The sequence below is a fragment of the Solanum stenotomum genome, chromosome 11 (assembly GCF_019186545.1).
Source record: "Solanum stenotomum isolate F172 chromosome 11, ASM1918654v1, whole genome shotgun sequence".
In the NCBI taxonomy this organism is placed as follows: Eukaryota; Viridiplantae; Streptophyta; class Magnoliopsida; order Solanales; family Solanaceae; genus Solanum; species Solanum stenotomum.
In genome coordinates this window covers 45064279-45084297 of record NC_064292.1, presented here as the reverse complement: position 1 = coordinate 45084297, position 20019 = coordinate 45064279, and the positions used below count along the sequence as shown (strand labels likewise).

The window sequence follows — 20019 nt, the reverse complement described above, 5'->3', positions numbered from 1 at the left end:
ATGTTGAAATCTAAAGAAGTAAATGCTGATCTCAGTCACTACAAAGAACTTCATCCCTCAATGACATTCAAGGACTTGAATGAAGCAAGAAAAATTGTGAATTTATATTCTCTTGCAAATTCCAAGCCTATAGTAGTGGAAAAAAGTGACAGAACTAGACTAAGGTATAAATGCATGATTGGTTGTCCATTTGTCTTGCTTATTTCACAAGATGGTAAAGGTCCAGGTTTTAAGGTTAAAACACTGAAATAAATCACAACTGTGAGGATGCATTTAAAAATCCTAGAGCTTGCACAAGTACTTTAGCACAATATTTCAATAGTAAACTGCAGAATAATCCTCAGTACAAGCTAAAGGATATGAGAAAAGACTTGAAGGATCAGTTCAACTTGAATGCTAGTACCTCTAAGTTGAAAAGAGCCAAGAGGATGGCCCTTCAAAAATTGCTGGGAAGTTTCTTAGATGATTTCAACAGAATTGAAGCTTATGCAAATGAGCTTAGGCTAAGCAATCCTGGTAGTGATATTGTGATTAATTTATCAAAGGATGCATTGGAACAAGGTAAAAGAAAGTTCCTTAGGATGTACATCTTCTTTAATGCTCTGAAGTTGGGATGGAAAGAAGGTTTGAGACCCTTTATTAGACTAGATGGGACCTTCTTGAAGGGTCAATGCAAGAGACAACTTTTGGTGGCTATGACACAAGATTCTCAGAATTGCTTCTATCCATTGGCATGGGCTGTAGTTGATAAGGAGACAACTAGGACATGGATATGGTTTCTACAACTGCTGAACAATTCATTAAATTTGAAAGATGGTCAAACTATCACCTTTATGTCTGATATGCAGAAGGTAAATAATTTTTTCTGTTTATTTGAATAATTTTGTCTTCTTTATATAACAGTTTGTAACTGTATATTTGCTTATTTGACATGTACAGGGACTGATAAATGCAGTCAAAAATGTCCTTCATTTGTCTCACCATAGGTACTTTAAGTTGCTTTAATTATTTTGTTCTCTTGAACATATTAACTAACTATTCATTTTTTACTGATTATAGGTACTGTGTTGGGCATATTGAGGCCAACTAGATGAAGAGATTTAGGTCAGGAGAGATGAAGAAACTGCTTTGGTGGGCTGCTTGGAGTACTTATGAGGAAGATTTCAAGGATCAGTTGAGTGCACTTGGTGCATTGTCAAAAAGTGCTGCCAAGGATTTGCTTAAGTATCCACCACAGACATGGTGCATGGCATATTTGGATACTATATGCAAAAATCAAATAGTGGATAATAATTTCACAGATTCTTTCAACTCTTGGATCCTGGAAGCAAGAGGTAAGCCAATCTTAAAAATGCTTGAAGATATAAGAATCAAGATAATGAACAGGTTAAGAGAGAAGGAAGAAGATGCAAGCAAATGGACTACTGATTATAGTCCTAAGTGCATGAAATTGTTCACTACATATATGAGAATAGCTCAATTATGTAGTGTCTATTTTAATGGTGATCTTGGATATGAAGTGTCTGAGGGTGAAGATAGGCACACAATGAACTTGGTTGAGAAAAAATGCACATGTAGGTCATGGCAGTTGACTGGCATTCCATGCCCTCATGCCATCAAAGCTATGTTGTACCAGAAGATAGAACCAAATAATGAAATTAATTGGTGGTACAGTAAGGAAGCTTATTTGATGACATATAGGGAAAAGTTGATGCCTGTAAGAGGTGAACAATTCTGGAATGTATTGCCAGAACATGCAATGGTTCCACCTGATCTTGTGAAAACAGTGGGAAGACCAAAGACCAAAAGAACTAGGGAAAAAGATGCAGCAATTAAAAGAGCTGGAGAGTGGGCTCACTCAAGAAAAGGAACTAAAATGACATGTAGTAAGTGTGGTGAAACAACTCACAATGCAGGAACATACAATGTAAGAACATTACATATTTACATATCTCACTGTTATTAGTACTATCTAGTTAACTGCACATAAACATTGTATTTTCAGTTTGTTGAAGGAGAACAAGGGGCAACATTGAAGAGAAAAAGGGGCAGAACTGAGGAAGAGTCTGAAGAAGAATCTGAAGAAGAGGTTGAAGAACCCCATGGAGAAGATTATGATGTTAATAGCTCAGCCCCTAGACCAACACAAGATGAAGAATGCCATTTCATGTCCTCACTACAGTATGAACCATTTGGACATGCTAGAGAGCCTGAAAGTGATTCAGATATAAGGCCTCAAGTCATATCTGAAAATAGTACAAAACTAAAAATGAGGATGAATCAACAAAGAGCAACTGGAAATAGAGTTATATCTTTTAGAGGTGATCATGCTGGAATTAGTGAGCCTACAGATTTACCTTACTCACCCACTAATCTCACTTGGAAAGGAAAAGAAGTTGTCACTGGCAATCAGTTGGAAAGAGAGAGACAGAAAAAGGTGGACAAGTTGAAGACAAGAAAAACTAATGGGAAATCCCAGATTTGAAGTGTTTTGGATAGTGCAAAAAGTTGTCTAGTTTGTTTATTTTTGCTTGAAGCTGGTAAATGCAAAACAATGCATGTGTTTTGTTTATTTTGGGTTGAAGTTGGTAGATGCAAAACAATAAATGTTTTTGTTTATTTTGGGTTGAAGTTGGTAGATACAAAACAATGAATGCTTATGTTTATTTTGGGTTGAAATTGGTAGATGCAAAACAATGAATGCTTATGTTTATTTTGGGTTGAATTTGGTAGCTACAAAACAATGAATGCATTTCTTATTATTTTGAGTTGAGTTTGGTGAAGATTTTTGTTACTGGTTACTGTCCAAATTTTGGTAAGGACTGTAAGGTTCTTTACTTAGTTGATGTCCAGCTTTTGTGTGAAGTTTATTTCCCGTTTTAGTTAATGTTGGTAATGCATTATGGTTTTAGTGACTGCTCAAAGTGAAACTTAAGCACATTGAAACAAAATTGTTACCAACCATAACTGAAAAAGCACAGTGAAATTTGTTGATTTATGAAACATTATTGTTGTTGCTCTTGCTAGTGCATTTGTTTTCTCGAATAAAAGATCTTGTATGTGGATTTGCCAACTGTTGTGAAGATGCCTAACAAGGTTTTTGAATATTAAGTGGCCTGCAATTGCTATAGCTGTTGCACGGTCTTTGGTAGTAGAAGTTTATAAAATATTTCTCTACTTATGTCTCATAATTGTGAAATTCTATAAAGCTTAAAGAAGTTGTTAATCTTTCTGTTAATCTTTTAGATGTTGCAGTAAAGCTTAGAGAAGTTATCAGCAAGGCTGCTGCCACAGCCAAAGAAGCCAATTCATTTTTTTTTTGTCTTAACCCTTCAATTAGATATTATAACATTCTGATAAGAAACAAGAATTAAATGCTTTCAAACTATGAGTGCAAGCATTTCTAACAACTTGCCTGCACATTAGTCTCACCAGCAAGCCCAAAGAGTTTGGCCAAACCTTCCTGAAAACACGTATCCACAGGTACATACTTCAACTTTTCCACTTCATTCATATAAGATACAATAACAGTAAAATCCATATCCATATTGACAAAAGCAAGATGACCAGTAACGCAAGATGACAAGCTGGTGAACATATATTTTTTTTCCCTGTACAACTACTCTCCATAATGCATAATACATAATTCAAATTCCATAAGTACTACAACTTCATTACAAAATACAAATTCAATAATACATAAACTTGTAATTCAAACTCCATAAGTACTAAAACAACAAATATTCAATTCATACATTGAGTCTTAAAGTGTTTGATCCTTACATACATTCATTTCACGATCTTTACAACAAACACAACGAACAAAGCATATGAAATAAAAATGATAGTTTTCAATTTTTTGATCTTCTTCTCCAAAAGCATAACTTTTCCAGCTTCTTGGGCTGAAATAAATTTCGTTTCTTCAAACAAAATTTCCAGATTGTCCCTTTCAGCTTTTTCCATTCCATCGACAATCTGTTTCAATTTGTTTCTTTCAACCTTCATAACATCCAATTTACCCTTTAAGTCCATTATAACAGTTACTGCTCTTGGTGTGAGTTGTTGTTTGTCTTGCCATTCCCAATATCCACATGAAGTGGCCTACATGTAGTGTACAAATTCAACTATCAAGTTTACATAATAATTTAGAGAAATACTTAATGTTAATTTAACAAATAAAAGTTTGTATATAAACATACAAACATCAAACTAATTTACAACTTACTTTGGGTCTAGGAAATTTGTAGAACCTTCTCCCTGCATTCAAATCAGTCCAAGCCATCAAATTTAAAGCATTGAGATCATAATGACATCTTCTTGCATATAATTTTTCAAGTTAATCGATAGAGGATTCAGACATTGTTTTGAAATTTTTGTCTACTTCGATACCCTAGCAATGAAATGAAGAAAAGGGTGAAATAGTTTCTTAAATGAAGAAAGGGGTGAAATTTTCCCCTAAATCTAACATACCCAAATATTATAAACAAAGTTGCAACCCTAACCAAAAAAATATCTTTGGAATTGCAAAACTAGAACCATCGTGAAATAAGAACAACAAATTTACTAACCTCAGCCGCCAAAATCCACTTCGAAACCCTAGCAGTGAAATGAACAAAGAGGTGAAATTAACTTTGAAATGGAATGGCGTCCATGAGAGAAATCTGAAACCCTAGGTGAAATCCTATTAGAAAGAAGAGGGGAAATGTATTTTAGAGAAATGAGAGGTCAAATTGTATGTCCCAAAAGAAATGAGAACAAAATTAGTAATTAGGATATATGAGTCTATGTGGAGGTGAGAATTGTTTGGTGCTTATGTGGCGTCGATGTGGCGTCCACATGGCACTTAACACACCTCTGTTAATAGTAAGGGTAAAAGTGACCCAATACTTTAATAGAAGGGTATTTTTGAGCCAGAATATAATTCAAGGGTAAATGTGAGCTCTTTCCAATAGTTCAGGGGTTTTTTGAGCCTTTTCCATTTTTAATATAAATTTCACGTGTTAATTTAAAAAGGACGTGGCAATTCCATTTGTCATTTAAAGAAAGGGTAAATGAGTTGGATATTTCCATTAAACCAACTAACGTTTATAAGGCATATCTATGCGAAACTTTGGACGACTGTAAAGACCGGGTTCCATCGTTATAGAAATACCAATGGTGAAAAATTTGGGGTCGAAAAATCTTTTTCGTAGTATTTGGATTTTCCCAACCTTATCCAGATTTGGAGGAAATCAAAGTCACCAAGGTATAGGGAAATCTGGTAACAATCAGGTGGAGTAATTATGGTTTTGATTGCATGAGTGGTTAGATAACTTGTTAAAGAATCTGCACGACTTTACGGAATTGAATTTGGGTGAGTATATCTCCGGGAATTGATCTTAGCGTGAAAGGTATTTTCTGAGAGTCATGGGTTAGAAGTGTGTTGTGGAATGAGGATTTGGAATTCTTTAAACTAGCTTTCTATTTCAAAAATGCCGTTTTGGCGCTGGGTTTGGCCGCTCTGGCGGGGACGCTACAACGGGATATGGGGCATTGTGGCGGGTATGACGAGACTCAAAATCATAGGTGAAAGACGAAGGGAGCACTGTTAAGCGAAAGCCGTTGGGGCGGGGTTTCTGGTCGCCTTGGCGGGACTGCTACAACGGGATGAGGGCCGCTGCAGCGGGCTCGACACGACTTAAACTCGTTAATAAACCCCTAAACGACCTCATTATGCACTTTTAAACTTTTTGATCTAAGGAATGACCCCATGCGACTTTTATTAGTTTTTCACCATTCTTGAGGCTAAAAGTAAGTTTTTCACTCCCCGAATCCATTTTTCGATCCGTAGAACGTAATAAAATGGGTGAATATTGATGGGAAATGGTTTTGTGATAAATTCTATGATGGAAATAACCCTAAATTAGATGATTGGGATCATGATTTTGATCTAGGGTTTGTAGAATTGTTATAGTTTCGGGTAATTAACGATTGTTTATTGATTGCTGTATTATATTGATTATTTGTAGACTAAGAACAAGAGGAACAAATTCGGAAAGGGAAGGATCAAGTTTCTTAGGGTTTCAAGTTTGTTTCGAGGTAGGTGATAGTTGTGATTCTATGTTTGTGTGATATATGCTTGTTCTTGCTTCATTATGATACTTGTATATGTATGAATGTTGCAATGTTGATCACACTTGTTGTAAATGAGATAGATGAAATATCATTGCCATGAAATCATGGCATAAATATATGATCTTGATGATGTACTTGTTTTTGTGATTGTGATGTGTGAATGGGATCAGATTGCCATGTTCCGGCATAACTAACTTGGATTGGATTGCCACGTTTCGGTATAATATTGAATCGGATTGCCACGTTTCGGCATAATATTAGATCGGATTGCCACGTTTCGGCATGCTAACTGTTTGGGTTTGGGTTCCATGAGAGGACCAATGATGTGACATAAAATGTGAAATGCGTTGTTGATTCTTCATGTTGATAATATTGTATATGTTGATTTATATGCATGTAATTATGATGTTGCTTGACTTGTTTATGTTGCACTAGTGGGATAGCCGCGTGATCCTACCTGTACACTGTATTTGTGTACTGATACTGCACTTGCTCATATTTTGTTGAGTACAGGGAATCTTCAAGCGACTATTGACAAATCTCATTTAGAAGATCAGTGATCATCGCTTCGAATTCAAGGGTGAGCCAATTCTTCCGAGTTGCCATGGGATTTTCTTTCGTCTATGTCCATCATTTACGGAATTAGATATTTGTTCTAGTTAGTTGATTAGTTCATTAGTTGGGGATGTATCCCTTCATGTTTAGACTTGGATAATTTGTTTAGATATTTTGGTAAATTGACTTTCAGATTCTAGATTGTTTCTTCTGCATTTGTTTAGTATAGTTCTTCAGATTTCTTGTTGAAGTTTATGAGAATTTCATCAATTAGTTATTTAATATGTTTTCGTAGTTTAAATGCCTTAGTTTTTTGTTTAGTTGCTTGTTTTGAGTTGTAGTAATGGTTCTTCCACCAGAGGGTTAGTGTGGGTGTCAATCACGACGGTCTGGGTCGTGACAAAGTTGGTATCAAAGCCTAGATTTGTTGATCTCGATGTACCAAAATGAGTCTAATAGAGTCTCGCGGAATGGGACGGGAACGCCTTCTTCGAGAGGCTATAGGACTTTAGGAAATCTCTATTTTTTTCTTGTCTCCTTTCGTGGTATGACTTGATTCCAATTGGTATCTAGCGATTCAAATTGGTGTTTAACCTCATTCACTCTTCTATTTGCAGATGGTTAATACTAGGTATAACGGTGTTAGGCCCATAGCTCCTGTCAATGCTCCAGCTAAGGAATCTGCAGCGAGAGGTCGCGGTCGAGGCAGAGGTAGAGGAAGAGCTAGGGGTAGAGGCCGTGGGAGAGTAGCGCCTGCTGTGAATGAGGCACCAATTGATAATGTTCCTATGAATGAGAACCCTCTTGCGCATAATGAAGAGATAGAAGAGGATATTGAGGCTGTAAATGTTGAGGAAAATGGACAAGAGGAAGAGGTGCCAGCAGAGACTGCGGTTGTTCCTCCCATCGATCTGGTGTTAGCTCAGCAGATTATGGCATTCTTGAAAGGGTTGGCTGGTCCTGGAGTGCTTCCATCTGCTCAAGCAACTCAATCTCCTACTAATCCTCCTGCTGCTAGCACTCCGCCTAATACCGGTGGAAATGTAGGTACTGATGCTTTCTTCCATCCTTTGTTAGGTTCTGTTATGATTAGGAACGAGCATGATATGCCCGTCTCTACAGCTACCTACTCGGAAACTCTATCTCATAATTTTCAGGATAGTCAGAGTGTCGTGCCTTCGACGGGCGGCAACCCATCTTTTGATCGTACTTGCTACAACTGTGGTGAACCTGGGCATGTGAGGAGATATTGTCCCCACCCACGGGTGTTAGATTAGAGCAGTGGTACCCGCGGGGAATGGTAATAATGGTAGAGGACATCCACAAAGTGGGCGAAGAGGTAATCAGTGAGGCAGTGGAGGTAGAGGAAATGGTAATGGTAATGGTAATGGAGGTAGGGGTAACGCGCAACCAGGCAGGAAAGTGGCTCATCAAGATGATAGAGCTCAATGTTATGCTTTTTCGGGGAAAAATGAGGCAGATACATCCGACACAGTGATTACAGGTACTATTCTTATCTGTGGCCGGATGACTAATGTGTTATTTGATCCGGGTTCCACTTATTCTTATGTATCTGTGTGATTTGCCTCCGAGTTTGATATGATTTGTGATGTACTTGATGCTCTCATTCGTGTTTCTACCCCTCTTGGAGAGTCAGTCATAGTCACCCATGTCTATCATACTTGTCCTATTTTGTTCATAGGTTTTCAGACTTGGGATGATTTGGTGATTTTTGATATGATTGACTTTGACATAATCTTAGGCATGACTTGGTTTTTCCCCCCTATTATGTTGTGCTTAATTGTAATACTAAGTATGTAACTCTAGAAATTCCGGGAATGGAAAAATTAGAGTGGGAAGGGGTGTTTAAGCCTAAGCAAACTAAGATTATATCCTCCATTCGGGTTAGTAAATTGGTAAAACATGGTTGTTTGGCTTACTTGGCTCATGTTAGGGATGTTGAGATTGAGGCTCCATCCATTGGGTCTATTCATGTGGTGTCTGAATTTAGTGAAGTGTTCCCAAATGATTTCCCAGATATGCCTCCGGATAGGTTTATAGATTTTTTCATCGATTTAGAGCCTGGTACGTGCCCCATTTCTATCCCTCCATATCGCATTGCTCCGGCGGAATTAAGAGAGCTTAAGGCTCAAATCAAAGAGCTTCTTAATAAGGGATTTATTCATCCTAGTGCTTCTTCATGGGGTGCTCCAATTTTGTTTGTTAAGAAAAAAAATGGTAGCATGAGAATGTGTATAGATTATCGGTAATTAAATAGAGTCACTATTCGAAATAAACATCATTTGCCTCGAATAGATGATCTCTTTGACCAATTGCAGGGGCAACAATTTTCTCTAAGATTGATCTTAGATCCGGTTACCATCAATTAAAAATTAAATCGAAAGATGTGTCTAAGACGACGTTTAGAACTCGTTATGGGCACTATGAGTTTTTGGTTATGTCTTTTGGTTTGACCAATGCGTCTGCAGCTTTCATGAGTTTGATAATAGGGTGTTCAAGCCATTTCTTGATTCCTTTGTGATAGTCTTTATTGATGATATTTTGGTTTATTCGAAAAGTGAAGAAGAGCATGTCAACCATCTTCGTACTGTTTTGGGTGTTCTTGGGAAGTAAAAGTTATATGCTAAATTTTTTAAGTGTGAATTTTTGGGACATGTAGTTTCAAAAGAATGGTAATGGTGGATCCTCAAAAGATTGAGGCGGTTAGGAATTGGGTTCGACTTAGTTTTGTGACGAAAGTTAGGAGTTTTATGGGACTCACTAGCTATTATCGTCGATTTGTTAGGAATTTTGCTTCCATTGCTACTCACTTAACTAATTTGACCAAAAAAGAGATACCATTTGAATGGACTGAAAAGTGTGAAGAGAGCTTTCAAAAGCTCAAGACTCTCTTGACCACCGCGCCCATCCTAGCGTTACCGGTTGAAAGTAAAGATTTTATTGTTTATTGTGATGTTTCACATTATGGTTTGGGTGATGTGTTGATGCAAGATAAGAATGTTATAGCTTATGCCTTGCGTCAATTGAAGGTGCATGAGAGGAATTATCCAACGCATGATTTAGAGTTGGCGTGGTAGTGTTTGCTCTTAAGATCTGGCGACATTACCTTTATGGTGTTAAGTGTGAGGTATTTACTGATCATCGTAGTTTGCAGCATGTATTCACTCAAAAGGATCTGAATTTGAGATATCGAAGATGGATGGAGTTACTCAAAGATTATGATGTGACCATTCAATACCATCCGGGTAAGGCTAATGTTGTGGCAGACTCTTTGAGTCGAAAAACGATAAGTATAGGTAGCTTAACTTACTTGAGTGTAACCAAACGACCTTTGGCCAAAGAAATTCAAACCTTAAAGTCTAAATTCATGCAGTTGGGCATCTCTGAAAGAGGTGGAATGTTAGCCAGTGTTGAAGTTAAGGCCACGTTCATTGAGAAGATCAAGGCTAAACAATTTGAAGATGAAAATTTGAAAGAACTCAAGGAGAAAATGGTGAATGGTAAGGCACAAGAGACCACTCTTGATGCGGATGGTGTATTGAGTGTTAAAGGAGGATTATTGTTCCTCGAGTTGATGACTTGATTAAAAAATTGTTGGCAGAATCTCATGGTTCGTGATATTCTATTCATCCGGGTGTGACCAAGATGTATAGAGATCTGAAACTAATTTATTGGTGGTCGGGCATGAAGAAAGACATAGTGGAGTTTGTGGCGGAAATGTCAAAATTGCCAACAAGTGAAATATGAGCATCAAAGGCCTGCAAGTTTACTTCAAAAAATGCCAATTCCGAAATGGAAGTGGGAAAGAATAGCTATGGATTTTGTGGTTGGTCTTCCCAAGACTTTGGGGTAGTTCAATTCTATTTGGGTAGTAGTTGATAGATTGACCAAGTCAGCCATTTTATTCCGATAAGAATAGATTATAATGCTAAACAATTGGCTAAGATTTATGTGAAAGAGATAGTGAGGCTACATGGAGTGCCCCTTTCTATCATCTCAGATCGTGGTACCCAATTCACTTCCAAGCTTTGAAGGTAATTACATGATGAATTGGGTACATGACTCACTTTTAGTACAACCTTTCATCCACAAATGGATGGACAATCTGAGAGGACTATTCAAGTGTTGTAAGACATGTTAAGGGCATATGTGATTGATTTTGGAGGACATTGGGATAAATTCATACCTTTATGTGAGTTCTCCTATAATAATAGTTATCACTCCAGCATTGATATGACACTATTTGAGGCATTATATGTGAGGGGATGTAGATCACCCATAGGTTAGTTTGAGGCTGGAGATGTGAAACCTTTGGGGGTTGATTTAGTGAAGGATGCTCAAGATAAGGTGAGGAGTATTCAAGCTAAACTTCTAGCAGCCCAGAGTAGACAAAAGAAGTATGCGAATCATAAGGTAAGAGAAATGGAATTTCAGACTAGTGAGAACGTTCTTCTTAAGGTATCACCCATGAAAGGGGTGATGAGATTTGGTAAGAAGGGTAAGGTAAGTCCGCGATATATTGGTCCCTTTGAGGTTCCTTAACGTGTAGGGCTAGTGGCGTATAAATTGGCTCTACCCCCTAATCTATCCGGTGTTCATCCGGTATTTCATGTGTCTATGTTGAAGAGATATCATGGTGACGAAGATTATATCGTTAAGTGAGACTCAATTGTGCTAGACAAAGATCTCCAATATGTGGAGGAACCGATTGATATTATTGATCGTGATTTGCGTAAGTTGAGTACGAAGGAGATTAAGTCCGTGAAAGTTATAGAAGCATCGTCCAGTTGAGAAAGCAACTTGGAAAATCGAGAGGGACATGCGAGACAAGTATCCCCAACTGTTCATCGAATCAGGTACTACATCTTTCTTTCCTTAGCCTATTTCTTAAGTTTTGTCACTCAGGGACGAGTGATGGGTAAATTGGTATATATTGTAATGATCGGGTTCCGTCGTTATAGAAGTGTCAACCAGGGAAAATTTGGGGCCGAAAAAACCTTTTCGTAGTATTTGGATTTTCCCAACCTTGCCCAGATTTGGAGAAAATCAGAGTCACCAAGGTGTAGGAAAATTTGGTAATAATCGGGTGGAGTAATTATGGTTTTGATTGCATGAGTGGTTAGATAACTTGTTAAGGAATCCGTACGACTTTACATAATTGAATTTGGGTGAGTAGATCTCCGGGAATTGATCTTAGTGTGAAAGGTATTTCTGAGCGTCGTGGGTTAGAAGTGTGTTGTGGAATAGGGATTTGAAATTCTTTAAAATAACTTTATATTTCGAAAATGCCGTTTTGGCGTTGGGTTTGGCCGCTCTGGCGGGGACGCTACAACGGGATATGGGGCGCTATGGCGGGTACGATGAGACTCAAAATCGTAGGTGAAAGACGAAGGACTTACTGTTAAGCGAAAGCCGCTGGGGCGGGGTTTCTGGTCGCCTTGGCGGGACCGCTACAGCGGGATGAGGGCCGCTGCAGCGGGCTCGACATGACTTAAACTCGTTAATAAACCCCTAAACGACCTCATTATGCACTTTTAAACTTTTTGATCTAAGGAATGACCCCATGCGACTTTTATTAGTTTTTCACCATTCTTGAGGCTAAAAGTAAGTTTTTCACTCCCCGAATCCATTTTTCGATCCGTAGAACGTAATAAAATGGGTGAATATTGATGGGAAATGGTTTTGTGATAAATTCTATGATGGAAATAACCCTAAATTAGATGATTGGGATCATGATTTTGATCTAGGGTTTATAGAATTGTTATAGTTTCGGGTAATTAACGATTGTTTATTGATTGCTGTATTATATTGATTATTTGTAGACTAAGAACAAGCGGAACAAATTCGGAAAGGGAAGGATCAAGTTTCTTAGGGTTTCAAGTTTGTTTCGAGGTAAGTGATAGTTGTGATTCTATGTTTGTGTGATATATGCTTGTTCTTGCTTCATTATGATACTTGTATATGTATGAATGTTGCAATGTTGATCACACTTGTTATAAATGAGATAGATGAAATATCATTGCCATGAAATCATGGCTTAAATATATGATCTTGATGATGTACTTGTTTTTGTGATTGTGATGTGTGAATGGGATCAGATTGCCACGTTCCAGCATAACTAACTTGGATCGGATTGCCACGTTCCGGCATAATATTGAATCGGATTGCCACGTTTCGGCATAACATTAGATCGGATTGCCACGTTTCAGCATAACATTAGATCGGATTGCCATGTTTCGGCATGCTAACTGTTTGGGTTTGGGTTCCATGAGAGGACCAATGATGTGACATAAAATGTGAAATGCGTTGTTGATTCTTCATGTTGATAATATTGTATATGTTGATTTATATGCATGTAATTATGATGTTGCTTGACTTGTTTATGTTGCACTAGTGGGATAGCCGCGTGATCCTACCTGTACACTGTATTTGTGTACTGATACTGCACTTGCTCATATTTTGTTGAGTACAGGGAATCTTCACGCGACTATTGACAAACCTCATTTAGAATATCAGTGATCATCGCTTCGAATTCAAGGGTGAGCCAATTCTTCCGGGCTGCCATGGGATTCTCTTTCGTCTATGTCCATCATTTACGGAATTAGATATTTGTTCTAGTTAGTTGATTAGTTCATTAGTTGGGGATGTATCCCTTCATGTTTAGACTTGGATAATTTGTTTAGATATTTTGGTAAATTGACTTTCAGGTTCTAGATTGTTTCTTCCGCATTTGTTTAGTATAGTTCTCCAGATTTCTTGTTGAAGTTTATGAGAACTTCATTAATTAGTTATTTAATCTGTTTTCGTAGTTTAAATGCCTTAGTTTTTTGTTTAGTTGCTTGTTTTGAGTTGTAGTAATGGTTCTTCCACCGGAGGGCTAGTGTGGATGCCAATCACGACGGTCTGGATCGTGACAAAGACGAGGGCACGAGTGAGCCAAACTTCAAACATAGGATATATCTAGACATTTTCGAATAGTTTAGGGACATATTTAACCCCTTTCCCTATAAAAAAATTATATATGAGCACTTTTTTACCAAAAAAATAGCTTCCCTTTAAAATAAATTAACCATCTTCTTTTAGTGGGCGTTTTGATCCTAAAGTCCAAATATTTTTAATTTTATTTAAATTTATGAATTTGCATTTAGTTATATTTTTTGTAAATCATATTTATATTTGAATGTATGTAATCATAATTTCAAAAAGTGAGCCAAAAAAGTTATAAGATTTTACAAATTTGAAATATAATTTTAAGTTGGTTTTGAAATTTTCATGATCAAACGCCAATTTTTAAGATCAAACATCCGTATAATTTTCAAATAAAGTGAAAAAATATTTCGAAAAAATAATTAGTTTTTTTATGAATGTATGTAATTATAATTTCAAAAGGTGAGCTAAAAAATTATAAAATCTTACAAATTCAAGTTGGATTTGAAATTTTCATGATCAAATGTCAATTTTCAAGATTAAACGCCTATAATTTTCAAATAAAGTGAAAAATATTTCAAAAAAATTAATTATGTTTCGCCAATATAATTTTTCAAAAAGTGAGCTAAAAAAATTATAAGATTTTATAAATTTGAAATATAATTTCAAGTTGGATTTGAAATTTTAATGATCAAACATTAATATAATTTTTAAATAAAGTGAAAATATTTCGAAAAATAATTAGTTATTTATGATTAAATTAATTTGTGTCTCACAATGTCCACCTTTACCACACCTTTATCATATAAAGTTAATGAAATCTGTCATTAAATTCAATTTTTATAGTGGTATTATAATTCATTTTCTTCCTATAATATTAACACTTAAATTTCTTTTAGAAAAATATATAATTATTCTCTTGAATCCTGAAGTCTGATTTTTATAAACACACTTGAATTTTGTAGGGGGGTCTTATTATCCCTAAACAATTCGAATGGTATAATTACATCATTCTTTTGGACCAATTCCAATTTTAAAAAAGTAAGTAGTATCATGCACCAATCATTATATGACATGTGTTAATTTAATTTAAAATATAATATTTTTTATTCTATATTTTTCTTTATATACGTTTTATTTATTTATTCTTTCTCTCTATCTTACTTTTTGACTTTTTCTCCTTTTATTTTAGTTTTGATTTCATCTTCATTGAATTTTCAACCCCCCCTCCCCCCATTTTCGTTACAATTTAATTTTTTATTTTCTCATTTTAAAAAAAAACTAATTAAGTTTGTTAGGTATTGTTAGGATTCTAATTCAACTTTCTAATTCTATGTCGGTACATGGATCTTGCGAGTCCCTTAATAGTCACAAACTCTCGATTATTTTTCAAGAAATATCGTGTATATATGTTTGAGAGGTTATTTGGCATTTTGAGGCATATCTCATGATTTTGCATTGCATCTCATTTTGTCTTTCATTCTTGTTTTATTGTGTGTGTTAACTGAATTTGGATTAGAGAATGATTTCTTATATACTATTGTCACTATTTCTTCGTTATTGGTCTACGAGACATACTGGGTACACGTGATTTTGTACTCATATTACACTTGTTGCATTCTTTTGTGGTGTAGATTCAATTTCAAATACGAGTGCATCTCTTAAAGCTCTTTAAGTCCAAGTTTGGATTATCTTGGAGTTGTTGTGAGCTGCTTGGTGGTTCCGCTGCCCACACCTTCCTCCATCTCTTTATTTATTCTGTTGTTTTAGTGTTTAAACAGGATATTTCTTACATCTAAACTTGTCATTTTAGTTTCAAATTTGAATCATATTTTAGAAGTTCTTGTGCTTATTACACCAAATTTTGAGGGTGATATTTTAACTTTCCACATCTCAAACTCATGAAAGACTTAGTATTTGAGAAATTTTGCTTGTCGCTTATCTTTCTACTTAGTCATTTAGTTAATTGGGTAAAACTAGCGAATTGACTTAAAAATTAACTATAAATTAGAAATATATGTACAATCACTAAGTTTAATAAGGAAACTGATACGGAGCATAAAAAAGAATACAATATGCTATTAGTTATAGAGTCCTTGATTAATGAGAAGTATAATTAATCATTAATTTTTGGCGAAATGGTCTGACAGACCCTTGTACTTGTATGAGTTTGTATTCTAGACTCTTCTACTTAATATTTTGTCAATTGAACCCTTAAACTCAATCAAAATGAGACTTTTAAACCCTTCTGACCATTGACTGAGCTTATGTGACATTTTTTTGCCAACTCATTATAGCGCTTGCTATCACATTTTAAAAGGCGAGTGAGAGCTCTGAATTTGCTTTAGAAAATATTAAATAATAAAAAAGAAAAAAAAAGTTTCCAACCCCTCCTTCCATTGTCGTCCCCAAAACCCTAGCCACTATCAAATTTACTAGCTTCAACAAACCATCAATTAAAGTATCATAAACAACCTCATTTGGTTCTACACATACTTTGGACATTTCATCAAAGACATCAACAACCCTACTCATGCACACATAACTAGTAATTAGTGCAGAGAAGGTAGAATAGAACATGAAGGTTTAAATCTCAATTGGGTGTTTTTTGTGAGTTTTAGCGATGTCGAAAGTTACGAATGTTGAACAAGACAACATTCAATGGCGATTTTGCTTCAGTACCTATGGATCTTCAATGGTGGTTATTTGGTGATATGAGTGATGACGATGAACAGAAATTGAGCGATTTCGCTCCGATAGCTATGAATCTTCCATGGTGGTTGGTTATTTATTGTTCTAAGTGACGGATAATTAAGAGACATTGAGAAGAGAGTAAATAGATTTATTTTTCAGTGTTGAAATCTGGGTTTGAGTTTTGACTGTGTGTGGTCTTGTTCTTTGAGACTAAAAAATCTGCCACAATCCAACATTAAGAAAACGTTGTCGATTCATGTTAGTTAGTCAAATGCTACCTACCAAGAAACCCCAACTTGTGGTTTTGTTGATATTCATTTTCATTTTTCGAAGAAGAAAGAAATTAGGGGAATGGAGATGGTGTTAATGGTGGTTGTGAGTTGAGGGAGGCGGAGGAATGGTGAAAAATACAACTATTTTATTTTATTTTTTAAATCAGAAACTTCTTATTTTTATCTCTTTTATGGAGTGACATTTTTGGTTAATAATTTAAAAATAAATTTGAAACAATTATGACATGGCATTAATATATCTGATGTAGATATGACATGTCATTTATGTAAGGGAGAGTGAGCTACACACATGGTTGGAGGGGCTTAAAAGTTTTATTTTAGTTGAGCTTAAGGGTTCAATAGATGATTAAGTAGAAGAGTCTGAAATACAAACGTATACAAGTACAAGGGTCCATCAAACCATTTCGTCTTAATTTTTTACTAGTTATTTTTTTTTATTTTCTAATTCGGATATTAAATATGTTATTCAACTTTGTCATTCTTAACTATGATTGAAAAAAGTTTTATGGCTCCTTGGTGAGATATTCCGATAGAACTTATTGAAAGAATTGGTAAATTCGTCAACAACCTTATTGATATCCTTCGCATTCGTGCAATCTGCAGTTCATGGTGTTCAACATTTTCTCCTAAATTCAAAACTCCCAAAATCTCAATTTCCCATCAAATTATCCATCAATTCTCATTCTTATTTAATCGAAAACACAGTTTATCTTTTTCCAACTTCCTCGTCTTCCTCACCCAGGCTGGTTGGTCAAGATTCTAAAAGCCCTAGACGAAACATTCATGATTTTGAATCCTCTAACCAACAGAGGAATCAAGATTGTGTCTGATGATAAGAGATTGAATTTATGAAATTTTCGTGTTTCTCAAGTTTCTAAATCCTATCATGTGAAGTTGATCTTAAACTGTAACCTAAATTGTCACCCTTATGTCAGATGGACTATTTTTAATAAAATCTTGCCTATTCAGAATGATCAAACCAATCATTTTCTCTAACGGTAATTAGTCTTTGGGATCACTTATTGTGTTTTAAGTCAGGGGATGACAACTGGACTACCTAGAAAGATCTCACTAGTAAGATTTTTGATATTAGTGTGTATGAAGGGAATTTTTATGTTGTTGACACTTATGGAGAGACGATAATGTATGACCCCTTCTTGTTTAACGAGATCAATGTATCTTCCACCGTAAAAATATTATCTTCAAGCTTTTTAATGAGTGGGTAGTATGAAACGATTGGTTGAATCAGGTGGGGAGTTGTTTCTAGTTAATATGTCTCTAGATACTGATGTTAAGATGAAGTTACAAGGTTTTGGACCTTCAAGGAACGATCCCATGGAATTAGGATTTACCGGCTTGATGAAGAATAACATTAATGGATTAGAGTGCATACGTTATGTCACGCCCCAAGCCTACACCCTGGACGTGGCCGGCACTCGAGAACCATTATTGTCCCCAAGCGAACCCTTGGCCTGGCTCAACTCTCAGCAGAAGACTTACTTAACATAGAATAGTGTCACATACTTAGAGTTTTGGCTAAAGCTCTGTGCGGCACTTGACAACTTACTCACTACTCTTTCAAGATCTTATAAGCTCAAGTAAGCCTTTGAAACTAAGATCGCTAAGAGAATGCAAAGAAAGACTTAGAAGATTAGAGGCTTTTTAAGAAGACTTTTGTATTGCTTAGAAGATTTGCTTACAACTTGTGTGATTGCTTGCTTCAAGCTTTGATGCCTTACAAATGAGAGGCCCTTTTATTTATACTACCTCATAAGGGCCTAAGTGTAAATAATATTTACTTAACAAGTCCCTACTTATTTACACTTTAGTCCATGTTCTAGAATTCTCTACTAATTATAGGAAATTCTAAAGCTTTCTTGGAAAATATCCAGTCCCCCTTCTAGAACTCTCTACTAGTCTAGAGAATTCCAAGGCATTCTTTAGGCTTCTAAGGAAAGATATAGGGAATTCTAGAGTCTTCCACTATCCTCTCCATAACGCTAGATTCTTCCCACTTATTTTTATGCCGAATTTGAATTACAAAGTGGTGGGTCATGACACTTTCCCCACCTATTAATACGACGACCGCGTCGCATTGCTACTGCGTGGACAACCGAGTCTTGTCTTCTCGCGTGCGCGACCAGTAGCCCTTGTGCAACTTCCTCAGTTGTTTCTTTATCTCTTCTAGCTCAGTCTTGCGATCTAACTCCTTCCTAGGAGGTAAGCGCCTTGGTGGCTTATTTGGCATCACGACATTGTTCTTTTCTAGAACTTTCTCAATGCATGGTGGCAAAGACTCTTTAGCACCATTGTATTTTTTCTAACTTGTAATGGTGGCTAAAAGCGTCGACTCTTTCTTCTTAGGGTTTCCCTCGAGCTGCATGACTGTTAGACGAACTTGTTCATCCGTCTTTCGTACATTAACCAAGGGCATCACACATGATCTTCCTTTCTTCATGACTAAGAGTCATTGGAGGTAAGGGTCTATCACCTCGTGGCACTTTTGGAAGAATTCCTGCCCTAGAATGATATCAAAAAGATCTAAATGAGCGACAATGAATATGGTCTTACCTTGCCACTCGCCTAGCGTGATGCTTACTCCATACGCTACTCCACACACGGGAGTTGGTGGTGCATTGACCGTCCTGAGTTGGACGTTACGTAGACTGTAACTCAGCCCCAACCTTGTCTCTTCCATCTTGGTCATGATATTGGCCTTTTCACCCATGTCGGCCATAGCACAAACGGGTCTTTCATTGATCATAATGTCGACATACTGCGCGCTATATTCTTTCGGCATTCCTGGTTGCTTGGTGATAGCTCTGCATAGTCTTATCAAGCCCAAATGCGTCATCTCTACACATTGTCTTTGCTCTTGTGCATCCTTCTCCTTCTACTCTCGCATGATAGGACCAATGCTCTTCAATTCAGGGCACCTTGCATAGCCATGCGGCCCACCGCATATATAACAACTATTTTTCTTTGTAGGCTCTATCTTCCTCTCGACATTGCTTTGACGTCCAAACTTTCTGCCATCAGACTTATAGGTATCATGTTTCTTGGGATGTGGCCGCTGCTCCTCAACTTTGCCACGATCTCCCCCACCATGGTTATGACTACCTCTCTTCTATTTTCCTCTGGTGTTGTCGGGTTTTTCATGCCTGAAGTCTGTCAAAGCTTCAGCCTGCATGATGGCTTCATGATAGTCCTAACCAGTCGGCATTCCAACTCCGTCCTGACCCAATTTTGCAGCCCATCCATGAAGTGGAACAACATATCATCATCTGTGAGGTTAGCAATCTGAAGCGTGCGGGTGGTGAACTCATTCACATATGTGGGTATGCTGCCCATTTGCTTCAGCTCCCTAAACTTGCGTTTCGCCTCATAAATGACATTGTTGGGGAAGAAAGCCTTC

The 20019-nt window shown here is 36.6% G+C and overlaps 2 protein-coding genes across 2 annotated transcripts; both read left to right on the top strand.

Annotated features, from left to right (window-relative positions):
• On the top strand, positions 1-1090 carry LOC125845958 (uncharacterized). The gene is made up of 4 exons (XM_049525440.1): positions 1-234; positions 333-851; positions 940-986; positions 1060-1090. The coding sequence occupies exons 1-4, from the start codon at positions 1-3 to the stop codon at positions 1088-1090; spliced, it is 831 nt and encodes a 276-aa protein (XP_049381397.1).
• Positions 1091-1114: 24 nt separating this feature from the next.
• On the top strand, positions 1115-2485 carry LOC125845957 (uncharacterized). Its single transcript, XM_049525439.1, has 2 exons — positions 1115-1927; positions 2006-2485. Exons 1-2 carry the CDS (start codon positions 1115-1117, stop codon positions 2483-2485), a joined length of 1293 nt encoding a protein of 430 aa, XP_049381396.1.
• Positions 2486-20019: the final 17534 nt, after the last annotated feature.

What these genes read in the sequence shown, in the direction of transcription:
- LOC125845958 (XM_049525440.1), top strand. Translation starts at nt 1, where the DNA reads ATGTTGAAATCTAAAGAAGTAAATGCTGATCTCAGTCACTACAAAGAA. An exon ending in TTATGTCTGATATGCAGAAG is followed by an intron (nt 852 to 939) that starts GTAAATAATTTT and finishes TGACATGTACAG; the next exon opens with GGACTGATAAATGCAGTCAA. An exon ending in CTTCATTTGTCTCACCATAG is followed by an intron (nt 987 to 1,059) that starts GTACTTTAAGTT and finishes TACTGATTATAG; the next exon opens with GTACTGTGTTGGGCATATTG.
- LOC125845957 (XM_049525439.1), top strand. Translation starts at nt 1,115, where the DNA reads ATGAAGAAACTGCTTTGGTGGGCTGCTTGGAGTACTTATGAGGAAGAT. An exon ending in ACAATGCAGGAACATACAAT is followed by an intron (nt 1,928 to 2,005) that starts GTAAGAACATTA and finishes TTGTATTTTCAG; the next exon opens with TTTGTTGAAGGAGAACAAGG.